The sequence below is a fragment of the Glycine soja genome, chromosome 19 (genome assembly GCF_004193775.1).
Source record: "Glycine soja cultivar W05 chromosome 19, ASM419377v2, whole genome shotgun sequence".
NCBI lineage: Eukaryota > Viridiplantae > Streptophyta > Magnoliopsida > Fabales > Fabaceae > Glycine > Glycine soja.
The window spans coordinates 45205459-45218409 of record NC_041020.1 but is presented as its reverse complement, the minus strand read 5'-3'; the positions used below and the strand labels follow the sequence as shown (position 1 = coordinate 45218409).

General features: G+C 33.4%; 3 protein-coding genes across 4 annotated transcripts; all 3 read left to right on the top strand.

The window, feature by feature from the left end:
* Positions 1–328: 328 nt before the first annotated feature.
* LOC114397981 (signal recognition particle 54 kDa protein, chloroplastic-like) lies at positions 329–7075 on the top strand. 2 transcript variants are annotated; one of them, XM_028360074.1, is made up of 15 exons: positions 329–600; positions 678–819; positions 941–1008; positions 1119–1220; positions 1790–1942; positions 2035–2112; positions 2541–2666; positions 2777–2879; positions 3108–3208; positions 4370–4507; positions 4587–4730; positions 4957–5032; positions 5773–5858; positions 5975–6119; positions 6585–7075. In XM_028360074.1, exons 1-15 carry the CDS (start codon positions 454–456, stop codon positions 6722–6724), a joined length of 1749 nt encoding a protein of 582 aa, XP_028215875.1. In that variant the 5' UTR covers positions 329–453; the 3' UTR covers positions 6725–7075. The 2 variants fall into 2 exon arrangements, with proteins under 2 accessions (XP_028215875.1, XP_028215876.1); XM_028360075.1 differs by having other exon boundaries at positions 454–600; positions 5975–6100.
* A 1328-nt stretch (positions 7076–8403) lies between these two features.
* LOC114399390 lies at positions 8404–9636 on the top strand. Its single transcript, XM_028361576.1, has 2 exons — positions 8404–8756; positions 9178–9636. Exons 1-2 carry the CDS (start codon positions 8622–8624, stop codon positions 9325–9327), a joined length of 285 nt encoding a protein of 94 aa, XP_028217377.1. The 5' UTR covers positions 8404–8621; the 3' UTR covers positions 9328–9636.
* A 2406-nt stretch (positions 9637–12042) lies between these two features.
* LOC114399459 (replication protein A 14 kDa subunit B-like) lies at positions 12043–12773 on the top strand. The gene is made up of 2 exons (XM_028361656.1): positions 12043–12271; positions 12425–12773. Exons 1-2 carry the CDS (start codon positions 12043–12045, stop codon positions 12487–12489), a joined length of 294 nt encoding a protein of 97 aa, XP_028217457.1. The 3' UTR covers positions 12490–12773.
* Positions 12774–12951: the final 178 nt, after the last annotated feature.

Here is a 12951-nt window from a genome sequence, read left to right as displayed (position 1 = left end):
AAAGAGAGAGAATTTTGATTTCAAATTGTTTGTTTCAGCTAGCTTATTTATTCAGTTTAGTTCACAAAATCCTTCTAATTGAATATTCAACGTTGTAATTGTAAGATGTCTCCTCAAGTCTCAAATTCTATCAGCCAAGATGATAAGTCTTCCTATGCCAAATATTTTTCTTTCTTGTTGTATCCTTCTGGGGTGTGCTTTCTTAGCACTGGGCAACGCAATCTTCCTATGCCAAATAATGAACTTAGTAAACAAGAATGAATATTATCTTAAAAATATAACTCTTCATATACACGTATCTATGAACCTCAAGGTCCATAAACTTTACCTGTTAATTAAGAAGATATAGTATGGGATTACCTAATAATAAGTAAATAACAGATGCATGCCACGTGGATGCTGTGGATAGAAGATAGGAAGCAAGCAGGTGCAGCTTGAGGCAGAGGAGACGACATGGAAGCAGTAGCAGGCTCCCGCCATTTCTCCACTCTCCCCCTTTCTTTCTCTCAAAACAAAACCTTGCGCTCTTCTTCTGCCAAATCAATTAAGCTTTCCTCTCCTTGGACCAACGCTTCCTTGACTTCCCCAAACTGTTTCGCGGTAAGTACGTTACTTACTTACTGTTTGGAAGCGCGTTTGGCACAAACAAACACGTTTAGTGACTATTAATTTGGCAGAAAGAGGTATGGGGTTGGGTGAACTCCAACTCCAAGGGCGTCGCCGTGAGAAGGGACACCCGCGGAGTGGTGGTGAGGGCTGAAATGTTCGGCCAATTGACTAGTGGCCTTGAGACTGCATGGAACAAGCTCAAAGGAGAAGGTAGTATGTTATGATATGAGCATTTGATTCAGCAGATTTGTTGATGTGTCATGTCAAGAATTACTAGCTTATTTGATTATTGTTTAGACTTTAGAGTGTTAATGAGCTGCTTTGTTTGTAGAGGTTTTGTCTAAAGAGAACATTGTGGAGCCCATGCGAGATATTAGGAGAGCTCTCTTAGAAGCTGATGTAAGTCGCGTTTTTAACATGTTTTTGAGTTGTCTGTAGAACTAGAAAACTGTTTTTGAAAACAGTAAACAAACAACAGGTAAAATATGGTATGCATGTTGTGTTTGCAGGTTAGTCTTCCTGTTGTCAGAAGGTTTGTGCAGTCTGTCAGTGATCAGGCTGTGGGTGTTGGTGTCATTCGAGGAGTGAGACCGGATCAGCAATTGGTTAAGGTAAAATCATTTAGTTTCACACTCATCAGAAGCCAAGGTTTTAAATTGCGATTCTTGACATTGCGCCAAATGTGGCCACAATGTGGTCGTGGAGAGTCCAAAAACCTTAACATTGCAGCCGAAATCACAGATCATTTTTTAGAACGATTACTAGCATTTCTATCATCTTTAAATCACCATAAGATGCAAGTCCACCATTTTCTTGCAATGCTTCAATTTGTGCTAGAAATTTCAATTTAGGCCCCACAAAAAGTTTTCAGTCTCCAATGTGTGTGTGTGTGTGTTTGGTTGCAAAGGTTCATTTGAACAATCTGAACTTGCATTTGAATTCAACTGATTTTGTCTCTTTTTTTTTTTGTGTGTGTATGTGGATGGGAGGGGGGAGGGGGTGTGAAGTTGCATTTGGAATTTGTGGCATGAAATGCACCATATGACTATTGCACGATTGCATGTTTATGTATATTTCTGGTTTGTCTTGATAATGTGTATAGGTCAGATTTGTTTGAGATGTTGATCTATATTTGAGTACTGAATGAAATGGGTGTTGTGTTGATCATTGGTTTGTGCAGATTGTACATGATGAACTTGTACGATTGATGGGTGGAGAAGTTTCTGAACTGGTTTTTGCCAAATCTGGGCCCACTGTCATTTTATTGGCTGGACTTCAGGGAGTTGGGAAGACAACGGTTTGCGCAAAGTTGGCAAATTATCTCAAGAAACAGGTGTCCTTCCCACTTACTCTACTCCTTTCTTGTAGATTGTAGTTCCTGCACCTTATTGAAATTTTGAAGCAAATCATATTAATTTATCTCAGGGAAAAAGTTGCATGCTAGTTGCTGGGGATGTTTACAGACCTGCTGCTATTGACCAGCTTGCTATTTTGGGAAAACAGGTACTGGAAGCCTGGAATTTTATGTCATTGAAGTTGATCATTTCATTTTTTGAGAAATATGCATCCTTTAAATATAGCCATCAATGCCATTGTAAATTTTGAATTGAAAGTTTTGTTTGGAGCCCTCTGATTTCTGTTGTTACTATTACAAAACTGATGAAGAGTGTATTGTAGAAGAAGTGATGTGTTTTATGGGCTGTTATGCATTTGTTGTTGGGCAGTGCTTTAGCATCTAGCTATATTTTCTCCTCCTAGGCATTTTCAGTGTACTTACTGATCTATATTAGGCTCTTAAAATATGGATATTTTATAATCAAGTGATTAAGACATCAGACACCAATATCTAATTAACACTGTTTGATTTATCTCTTTTTCTCCTCTCATTTTTATATATAGTCATATTTATAATTAGTTTTAGCTTGTATCAGGTGGATGTGCCTGTCTATACAGCAGGTACCGATGTTAAACCTTCAGAAATTGCCAAACAAGGTTTAGAAGAGGCAAAAAAGAAGAAAATTGATGTTGTTATTGTTGATACTGCTGGTAGGCTGCAGGTGATTCTTTATGGGATTGGAAATATTATAATGAATAATTATTTCATTTTTCTGTTTATTCTTGAATCATTTTTATTTTATTGATCATGTTTGCATTTCTTATCAAACAGATTGACAAGACAATGATGGATGAGTTAAAAGAAGTGAAAAAGGCATTGAATCCAACAGAAGTGTTGCTAGTTGTGGATGCAATGACAGGGCAAGAAGCTGCAGGTATTTAGAAGTGTATTTTACTCTTTTACATGCATAGAAATCTTTTCTACAAATAATATAATGAAAAGAAATCATCCATAATTGTGAAATGATTATAAGTTAATGATTACCATATTATTGATCTGTTTCTTTTGGCTTTGGTATAATTTTGTGCCTTATGTAGCTTATTAGTTATTATATTACAATAAATCATTCCAAAATTCTGACACTACTCTTTTCTTTGTACAGCGTTGGTGACTACTTTCAATCTTGAGATTGGAATAACAGGTGCCATCTTGACAAAGCTTGATGGTGATTCAAGAGGTGGAGCAGCTTTGAGTGTCAAAGAGGTTTGCTTGCATAATCTTAGCTTTCATAAGATGTTTTTATTTTGTATTTAATTTTCAAAAATTTCTGCAACCCTGCAATTTGTTCTTGTCTTAAGCAAAGTTTACCATTCTATACCAGAATTTTTGACATTAAAAACTCTTGAAAGCTAGTTCCCTTAATTTACAAGATGTGATTAATAGATGCTTGATGATAAGAGATCTTATCATCTTTGCTGTTTTTGTCTTTGCATGATGTGTCATGTCAATGATGCTGACACAAGGCTAGAGATCATAAAGTACCCTGTTTGATGGTGTTAAGATCCCACATCAGCTAGGAATATAGCTAAAATACTTCTTATAAGACTTGGCAATCCTCCCCCCTTAAGTTAGCATTGGGTTAAGTATCAAAGTGTATACAATCAAATAAGCTTTTCGATGAAGATTATTGAAATAAGGTAAAAAAAGAAGTTTAGAAAGGTTATAAGCCACTTCCATAAGCTCTTCCAAACACCCAACTAGTCTATTTCTCTTAGTTTCTCAACCTGCATCAACTTTTATATGTTTTATCTCTGAAATAACAAATAATTTTTATGGTATTCTGGTAAATGTTAACCTAGTAGGTCTCCCTGGAATGCATTTCAAAAAACATAACAGCCTGACAATGGAATGTTGACGAACTCTTCTAGGGTAGACAAATTTTGTGTCTACTGCATCCTACCTCTCATCTTCTGAATGTATGTGCCTTGGAAAATGTTACTTGCAGATTTTCTCATGGAGATATACTCAGTAACCCCTATATCTTTGTATCTAGTACTCATGATTTATTGGAGGATCTGTGTTTGTAATGTACATGTCCATCGATATGTTATAACCACATTGATTTTGGAATGAGTGGCATATCTAAACCTAATTTATATGACTCCTGGATTTCAATGCCCTAATATACTACTGGTGCTGCATTTAATTTGTGAATATATAGATTTTGGTATGCCCTCAGCTATGGGAGGTTTTTCTATTTTTAATTGATTTTTTGAAGTGACAACTTTTGCACTTTGTTTGGATGAAGGAAAAATAGGGTGGAATAAGCACATTTGGAATTGTGAAGTGATTAATATAGTCCACCATTTTAAGTCTCTCTCCTTTCTCTCTCATTTTTTTAATTGGATAGTTCAATGATGGCAGGTATCCGGAAAGCCAATTAAACTTGTAGGACGGGGTGAACGCATGGAGGATCTTGAACCTTTCTACCCTGATCGGATGGCAGGACGCATTCTAGGAATGGGAGATGTTCTTTCTTTTGTAGAGAAGGCACAACAAGTTGTAAGTCTCACTATATTCCTATATTGTTATTGCCACAAAACAAAAATAAGATGTTCAATATTAACCACATTTGTTGTAGATGCGTCAAGAAGATGCTGAAGAACTGCAAAAGAAGATCATGAGTGCAAAGTTTGACTTCAATGATTTTCTAAAGCAAACCCGTACTGTTGCAAAAATGGGTTCTGTCTCTCGTGTCATTGGAATGATTCCTGGTATGGGGAAGGTATTAGATCGTGCACATGAATTACACTAAATATTTCTATTCATGACAGTTTTATCCTCATAGCAAATGCAAACAAAGGCGGGAGTTATGTGACAACAAGCTCTCAGTTTTGGTTTATGAACCTTAAAATTCAGCATTGCTAGCATTTGCGAACGTTTCTTGATATTTATGGTTTTGATTCAGTAGTTGTTATAAAACTCATATAATATCATCTGCATGCATACAGGTTACTCCTGCTCAAATTCGAGATGCAGAGAAGAATTTGCAGAACATGGAAGCTATGATAGAAGCAATGACCCCTGGTCCTTTCTTTCTACTGATCAATGATGTTACATCTGTTAATAAAAATTGCTCATATCATCTTTATCTGTGATTTTTTTTTCTTAACATGGGAATATCTTTAGTAAATAAGATACCTGCCTTAGCAATGATAGAGGTCACATGCAGTATATGTTGATGACTTGCATTACCTGGATGACTCATGTCCTTTGATCGATCACTTTTGCTTTTACTACCAGTGCAATTATCTATCAGCAATGATTGTTTTTCTGTATTTTTGAAACTCAGTTGTTAGTGTTTTGTATTTTTTTAAACCCAGTTGTTTAATTGTATGTTTTAGGTGAGACATCTAGTTGATACCTGCACAGTGTCTTTACCCTTTAGTTTTCCCAGTTTTGCAATCAATACTTTATCCATTATCCCCTAGGCTTCTAGTCAATTGTTTTCCTTGAAGACTTTGGCTTGAACGAGACATTTACATGTATAGGCTTCAAATGGAGTTATTATAGAGATAACGTAATACATAATCTGTGCTACGGGTAAGCACATCTTCAACGAGTAAATGGTCATTACATAGAATTCTTACAACAAAATTGACAGAAACACCCCAGGGCCAAATTCCCTTGGTTATCAAATTATAAAAATGCTAATTTTATGTTTTTTTTTGTTATTGTAAGGAGAATTAACTTTGCTATTTTACCCTACGTCTTTTTGAACCTACATTAACTGATTTTGCTAACCAACCTTTTTTATTTATTTCCAGAGGAGAGGGAAAAGCCAGAACTGTTGGCAGAATCCCCTGTCAGGAGGAAAAGAGTTGCTCAGGATTCAGGGAAAACAGAGCAGCAGGTATGTAGAATGAATTTTCTTTCAAATTTAACTTTCTCTTAGTGATTTTAGAGGCTGTGGTTTCTCGATCAGTGCTATACTTCCTAACTTAGAGGAATGTTCATCAATAATATCAGGTAAGCCAACTTGTAGCTCAACTTTTCCAAATGCGTGTTCGTATGAAGAACCTGATGGGTGTAATGGAAAGTGGATCACTTCCAACACTTAGTAATCTTGAGGAAGCGCTTAAAGCAGAGGAAAAGGTGATTTCATTTTGTACATGTATGAGATTTAACAATTTTCAAGTTACTTCATTTATTTTTGAATTAACTGAGCTAGTTTGTGTAGAATAATACTAGGTATTCAAAACCCTCATCTATAGGTATCCTTTGGTGGGCTGTAACATGTCTAGAATGTCATGCTTAAAATGTGTAATTGCATGCATTTAATCCGTGCTATGTGATGATTTTGAGATAATCCTAATCCCTTGATGTCATTTGACTCATTTTCATGTTTCTTTTAATTTGATTGGAGGTGCAGGACTTTTTTTTTTTTGGAGGTGCAAGACTTTTAGGACATTCTGCATCTTTTTTACATAAAAATATCCTATTGTCATTTGCATTTCTGGACTTTCTAAGAAAAGCATGGAACAAATACAGAACATAATTGTAAATCTTGAGCTTGCATGTGCATGTTACTTGTCATAACATTTAATGATTTCTGGTTTTTGCATTCTGACTGTATCAGGCCCCACCTGGCACTGCAAGGAGGAGGAAGAGATCGGAATCAAGGAGTGTATTTGGGGACTCAACACCAGCAAGGCCAAGTCCTCGTGGTTTTGGGAGCAAAAATTGAAAATCCATAAAGGGTTTAACACAACAATATAATAGAAAGTCTGGATCAACGGGTCACTAGTGATCAACTTGTTTGATTTAGCTTTATTCAGCTAAAATAATTCTTTGCCATCATTAGAGCAATTCATATAGCTCCAACTCGTTTGATTCAGCTTTCTTCGGCTAAAATAATTAATTACCATAGTTAGTTCAATTCATATTGCAATGACTGAGGGTTGTCCAGGAGAACGATGTAATTTAGGCAGAGATGAGTTGTATCATACATATGCGGGATATCTAAGAAATAAGCGTGTCATTCTTCTACAATCTCAACTTTGAATCTTGGCGTGGGAGTGGAATGTTACTCATAAAGACCGTCCAATATTTTTTCATTTGATTTTCTAACTTGAAAGCCTTACTTTGTCCCCTTATACGTATTTCCGAATTTTGAAAATGCATGCAATGGATGGCATAAGGCAAAATACATGTTAATGTGTAAAAAATGGTTAAAAAATAATCTAAAAAGGTAAAGATGCCATCTTGTGTAGATTTATAATCTGGCTCATCTACAACAGAATATTGCTGAACAATGGTACTTGTGAAATCTCTTTCATTCACAATGCCTTGTACGTGTATCTTGTGTTTGTACATCATTTTATTTATTTAGTAACCAAAATAAACAAATTGTGTTGTTTCTGTTGGTGATAATTTCTAGTTTTTCGTTAAATTCTTTTCCCACAAGATTGCATTGAGCAAGAGTAATCTCAGGCCTGACTTTTGGGAAAAAAATAAGTTGTTGAGATTTGATTCATTAAATTTAAATGAGTAAAATTTAAAGCTTCAATTTGATTTGGTTTAAAATTTTAAAGACTAAGCTTGATCTTTGTTTTTTCTTTCTTCATTATTTTTTAAAAATAAAATTGTTTATTAATTTAGTACTTAATAAATATATTTATGTTAAAAAGTAAAGTAAAATTGTAATCAAATATACTTTTATATTCATAAAGATGTTTTTAAGATTGAAGATGCAATTTTTTATGATGAAAATGATGACTTTCGTTGAAGAAAATTTATAATCATTCACGTAAATTCTTAAAAATTGACATTAAATAAATGTTAGATATATAAGATAATAATGAACAAAGTTATATTTTTTAAGTAAATATAAAAATTAAAATTCCATTTGTCTAAGTAATGCATACACATGCAAGCTATTAAAAAACTATTAATGTTAAGTTTTAAAGCTTGAATTTGAGTAAATAATCAAGTTTAACAATAAACTTGATCTTGTTTAAATAAATGAGTTTGAATGAATATTTAATACGCTAAATTTGAATAATTCACAAATAACTGAAGTTTTTTTTAACATATAACACGTATTCTTTTTTTACAGTAATTCTATTCATGTCATGTTAGATATTAAATACGAGTATTTATTCGAGTGAAAAATATTTGAACTTCGATTCAACACATTGAAAGAAATTAATCTTTTTTATTAAACCCAAACCATTGGTAAATAACTGAAGCTATTTACACCCTTAAATTAAGTAATGTTAAAATGGAATGTAACATAAACTGAGTTCACTAAAAAATGTGGAAATAAAATAATGGGTATAGCAATATTTTAGCAGACAGAAGACAGTTTGCACCGTTTGTTCTTTTATTTGAAGAAACCATCATGGTTTTTTTTTTTTGTCCTAACCACCTAAAGTTTAGCGGAGTCTGAACAATTATCTCGGCGAGTTTAAGAACAGGAAGGACCCATAAAACTCTAACAACCACCACATTTGGAACACTTGCACGTGTCAAATAAGCTTGAGCAATATTTTTGGCATTGAATAATTGGCCATGAAACCTTGATCATGAATGTGTTCTTTTTTCTCCAATACCTTCTCCCCTACTATTGAATTGAATAAGAGTATTATTCTTAAGTAAAAGCTAGAAGAAGAAAATGGGAAGCCCGCCAGTGAGCTCAGACATATCGTTTCCACCAGCAGACGTGGATGGGGAACTGAATCCTGGGCATAACGTTCGTGTTGAAGTTGATCCTGAATCATCAGAGATTGCTGCCACAAAAAAATCAAAGGTACTATCCATAAAGAACATGTCATTTGAATAGTGGAACAACTCTTTTTTTATACATGTATAGCCGCAAAAACAAGCTTATAAAAAAGGGTGCATGGTTCCTACTTATATATACTATTCTGAAAATATCATTATGTAGGTTTTGGGCTTTTTTAATACACTTCCTTCACGCCCAATATTATTAAGCATTTTAGGCTTGATGTGGATTATATAATAGTAATAGGTAGTCTAATATGAGATAAACTTTGATATCATTTTAAATTTTGAGTCTAATTCAACTTCAAAAGTTAACTTATTATTTTAATCATATCACCAATCAATTGTGGGCCTTAGATTTTTTTCAATTATATATGTTATTGTTTGGTATGTATATGTCTGCATTGATGGTTGTTATATGTATATGCTTGCTTGATTGTTTGAAGGAACATGCTGAGGCCAAACAAAAGAAAAGGGAAAGGAAAAAGAAGGATGCCTTGCAGACGCTAAAATCAGCCGTTATAGTTTCAGGCATAATTGTGGCTGTGGCAGGTGTTGCCTTTGCCATAACCAAGAAGTTAATAAGAGAGAAATGACCTTTCCTTCTCCTAAGAAATATGGAAGATTATAGACAATGGTTTAGGTTGGTTTTCTTGGTCAGGTCTCTTCCCTCTTATATATAAATTTAATTTTTGGGTTCACAAATAAATCCTCAGTCCCAACAATATTATTAATGTTGAAATGGTCATCATGTATGCTTTTTGCGATGTACCTGATGATTCACTTCTGAGTGCACGTTACATGTAATTTATTTAGATACATTGTTAATGAGCCATTGTATACCATTCTTCGTTGGTTAATTAATCGTTCAAGCATAAAGCATTTTAGACTCGTTGAGTCAGTTAATCCGGTGGCTGTGTACCAGTTTTTAAACTCACCAGCTTTCTTAATATGACATACAAGTTTATGTTCACATCAATCTGTACTTAATTCATGCATGTATTGAACAATTGTGTTATTCTATTTCAACACTTTTGTTTGATTTTAGAATGAAAAAAATAACAATGTGTATTGGATGTAACAAGAGGTTTCTTGTATCATAATCGATTATCATTGAAATCAATTTCTGTTTTAATAACTTTGTTGGAAAACGACTAGAAGCTTAAAAAAATATCTAATTTAATTAAAAAATCGACTATCATTGAAATCAATTTCTGTTTTAATAACTTTGTTGGAAAACGACTAGAAGCTTAAAAAAATATATAATTTAATTAAAAACCAAAGCTATTTTAAATGATTTATCATCAAATCAACTAACTACTTTTTTTAAAACAAACATAAATTAATTTATTTATAAAAAAATATCTAAAATTTTTTCACTAGATAACTTTTAATATCACAATCACGTTTTTCTTAATTTGTAAAAACTGAAAGTAAATAAATTTAAAAAACTAAAAACTAATTTTCAATATGCATCAAAACCATTCACCAAAAAAAAAAAAGAATATGCATCAAAACCACATTATAATTAACTAGCATTTCAACTTTGTAGGGGATAAATGTTTTTTATATAATTAAAATTTATGATAAATAATTTTAACAATTGATAATTTTTTTTAAAATACTGCAATTAAACTTTAAGAAAATGGAAAGGATAGGTTAAAAGAGATAAGACAAATTCATAAAAAAAACATTAGTTGGAGATTTTTTTAAATTAAAAATACTTTCGTTAAAAAATAACTCATAATCTCATTATTATCCTCTCTCTATATATATAAAACAAGAACTAATTCTCGAGTTGGGATAAAATCAAAAACTCTTTTTTTTTTCTTATATAGGACTAAAATTTGAGTTTAACCTAATTTTTTTAATAGTTATAAAAATCATCCAAACCCGGATTGAAAGGAGAACCTCTGCTCTGTTGTGTTGTGTTGTGCGTTTCATGGTTGCCACTTTGTTTCTCAGTCACCATGTAACAATCCCTTCACTCCATAACAAAACATGTTTCATGCTTCTTTGCATTCACTTTCGAATCTCGAATTTTCTTCACCAACCAACATAATTAACAATTCTTTTTATATACCACTTATTTTTTGATTGTGTTGTGCGTGTCACAAATAATAATTTCGTGTTGATAAACAGTGTCGTCTTCATATAATTATTTGAGCGAGTTTTGATAGAGTTCAATTAATGGCAAAATGAGAAGCCCCCAGCTTCGTGGTTGAAAAGGGATGGAATAGAGAAGAATCAAGTAAATTGACCTTGCTCATGATTGTCGACTAATCCTACCTTCATTGTAATTGATTATTAACCATGAAGCCCTCTCTTGTGTGATTTTTTTAAATTTTTTGCGATATATACTTTAATGGTGAAACCTTGTTCCATTTAGAGACTTGGGATTAACCCGTAGGATTGATGAAAAGTCCTGCTACGTTTACATGTGGGGAAAACGATTTATTTAGTGGAAAAATTTGTGTTCGATTTTCATCATGTACAAAATTTCCTTGAGCCAGTGAACATCACGCACCGCGAACAAGATTAGTATTTGACCCATTGAGTGAGGGACATCAGCGTTCTCTCTGACCAAGGACCCAAAAAAAATCAAAAGTTTTTTGTGAGCTCTTAACTAGTGTAATTAACATTTGCGAGATAGGAAAACAACACAAAAAACACAATAGAAATAGAAATAACGAAAGACATAATTTAATATGGTTAAACACATTTTGCTTATGTACACGGAAATGTTCTTTAACAAAAAATATCATGTATCTCAAATAAAGATTATACATTTCATGGACAAATTTGAAAAATTCTCTCCAAATAGTATATTACCTTATAAACCCTAGTCCTCCTACTTAAGAGTTGCAAGTAATGATGGTTCTTTCACTTGCCAGAGACTTTCTCACATCTCTTCTATTTGGGATTCTCCTCCCTTTATACAACCCCCCTTGGACTTGAGATGATGTCCCTTCTCTTCATAAGGACTCCCTTTTTTATTGATGTGGTACAACTCCATTCAATAATGGATAAGTGCAAGTTTGTTACCTGTTATAATCCTAACACCTTTGAAAATCTCCATCTCCTTCATCCAAAGTTGAATGCGAGCTTACCAAAAGTTGGAATAATAATTCCATAAAATCACAATTCATAATGCATTGGAACCACAAATTCAAAGGTTTGAAAATTTGAATTGTCTTTTTCCGCACAAACTAATTAAAGAAGACAGCTTTTTCTTACCATCAATTCTTGTTCTGTGTGTATGTGTTTTTTTTCTGTATTTAAATCAAGTTATCTTGTTTCTTTTTCAGAGTATGGATATATCAAATCCAGCAGCCTTAGTCAATGCAGAACTGTTGCACTTCTATGTTGGAAGCAGGGTAAGGGTTGTGATGCAGGTTGTGCGATCTGATGGTGTTGTGATTGGAAAATCAACAGATGAGAAACAACTAGTTGTAAAAGGATCACCCCCACCTGCTCCTCATACAACTTATGTCGAAGTTTATGGTGCTGAGATATGGACCAATTTTGGTGATGCCATTGGTATTGTTTTTCCCTCCCATTCCTCAAATTGATTTTTGACATATAGCTATGAAACATATGGAATACTTTGTATCTCTTGTCATTGTTCTTAATGATGACATTCTTAAGTTTATGAAGCTGTGGACTCTGATGTATTTTTTCCCATGTTGGCAGATATGGATAGCTACAATAAGCTCTGTCAGCTTGCAAATGGAGAATTTAAACACTTGTTCCTGTGAGTTATAACAAACTTGTTTGATGATGCGGATGCCTTTCTATCATTTGGAATACTAGAGGAGACATGACATAATCAATGTGTTGGCAACAATGTTTTTCAAATTTTTTTCTGATATGATGGTGACAATAGGTTTGATCTTATGTAAAAACTACCCAAGCCCATCAGCACTAGCCCAATGGGCAATGTTCACAGTCCTAGTGCTTAACTAGCTGCAATTTTTTATAATTTGTTTTGGATTCTCTTGGTAAATATAGTTTTTACTGATTATAATGGAGATCTTTATCTTTTTGGGTCATGTGAAATGGAGATCGTATTTTGGTTTTTAAAACACTTTCTTTCACTTCAATTTTTATGATTAGCATTAGCCCCAAAATTGAGAAGTAGATTGTTGATTTACTTTTTACATTGGCTATGAATCTGTGGCAACTTTATTAAGTTCTCAGGGCTATCCAGCCAAGTGTTG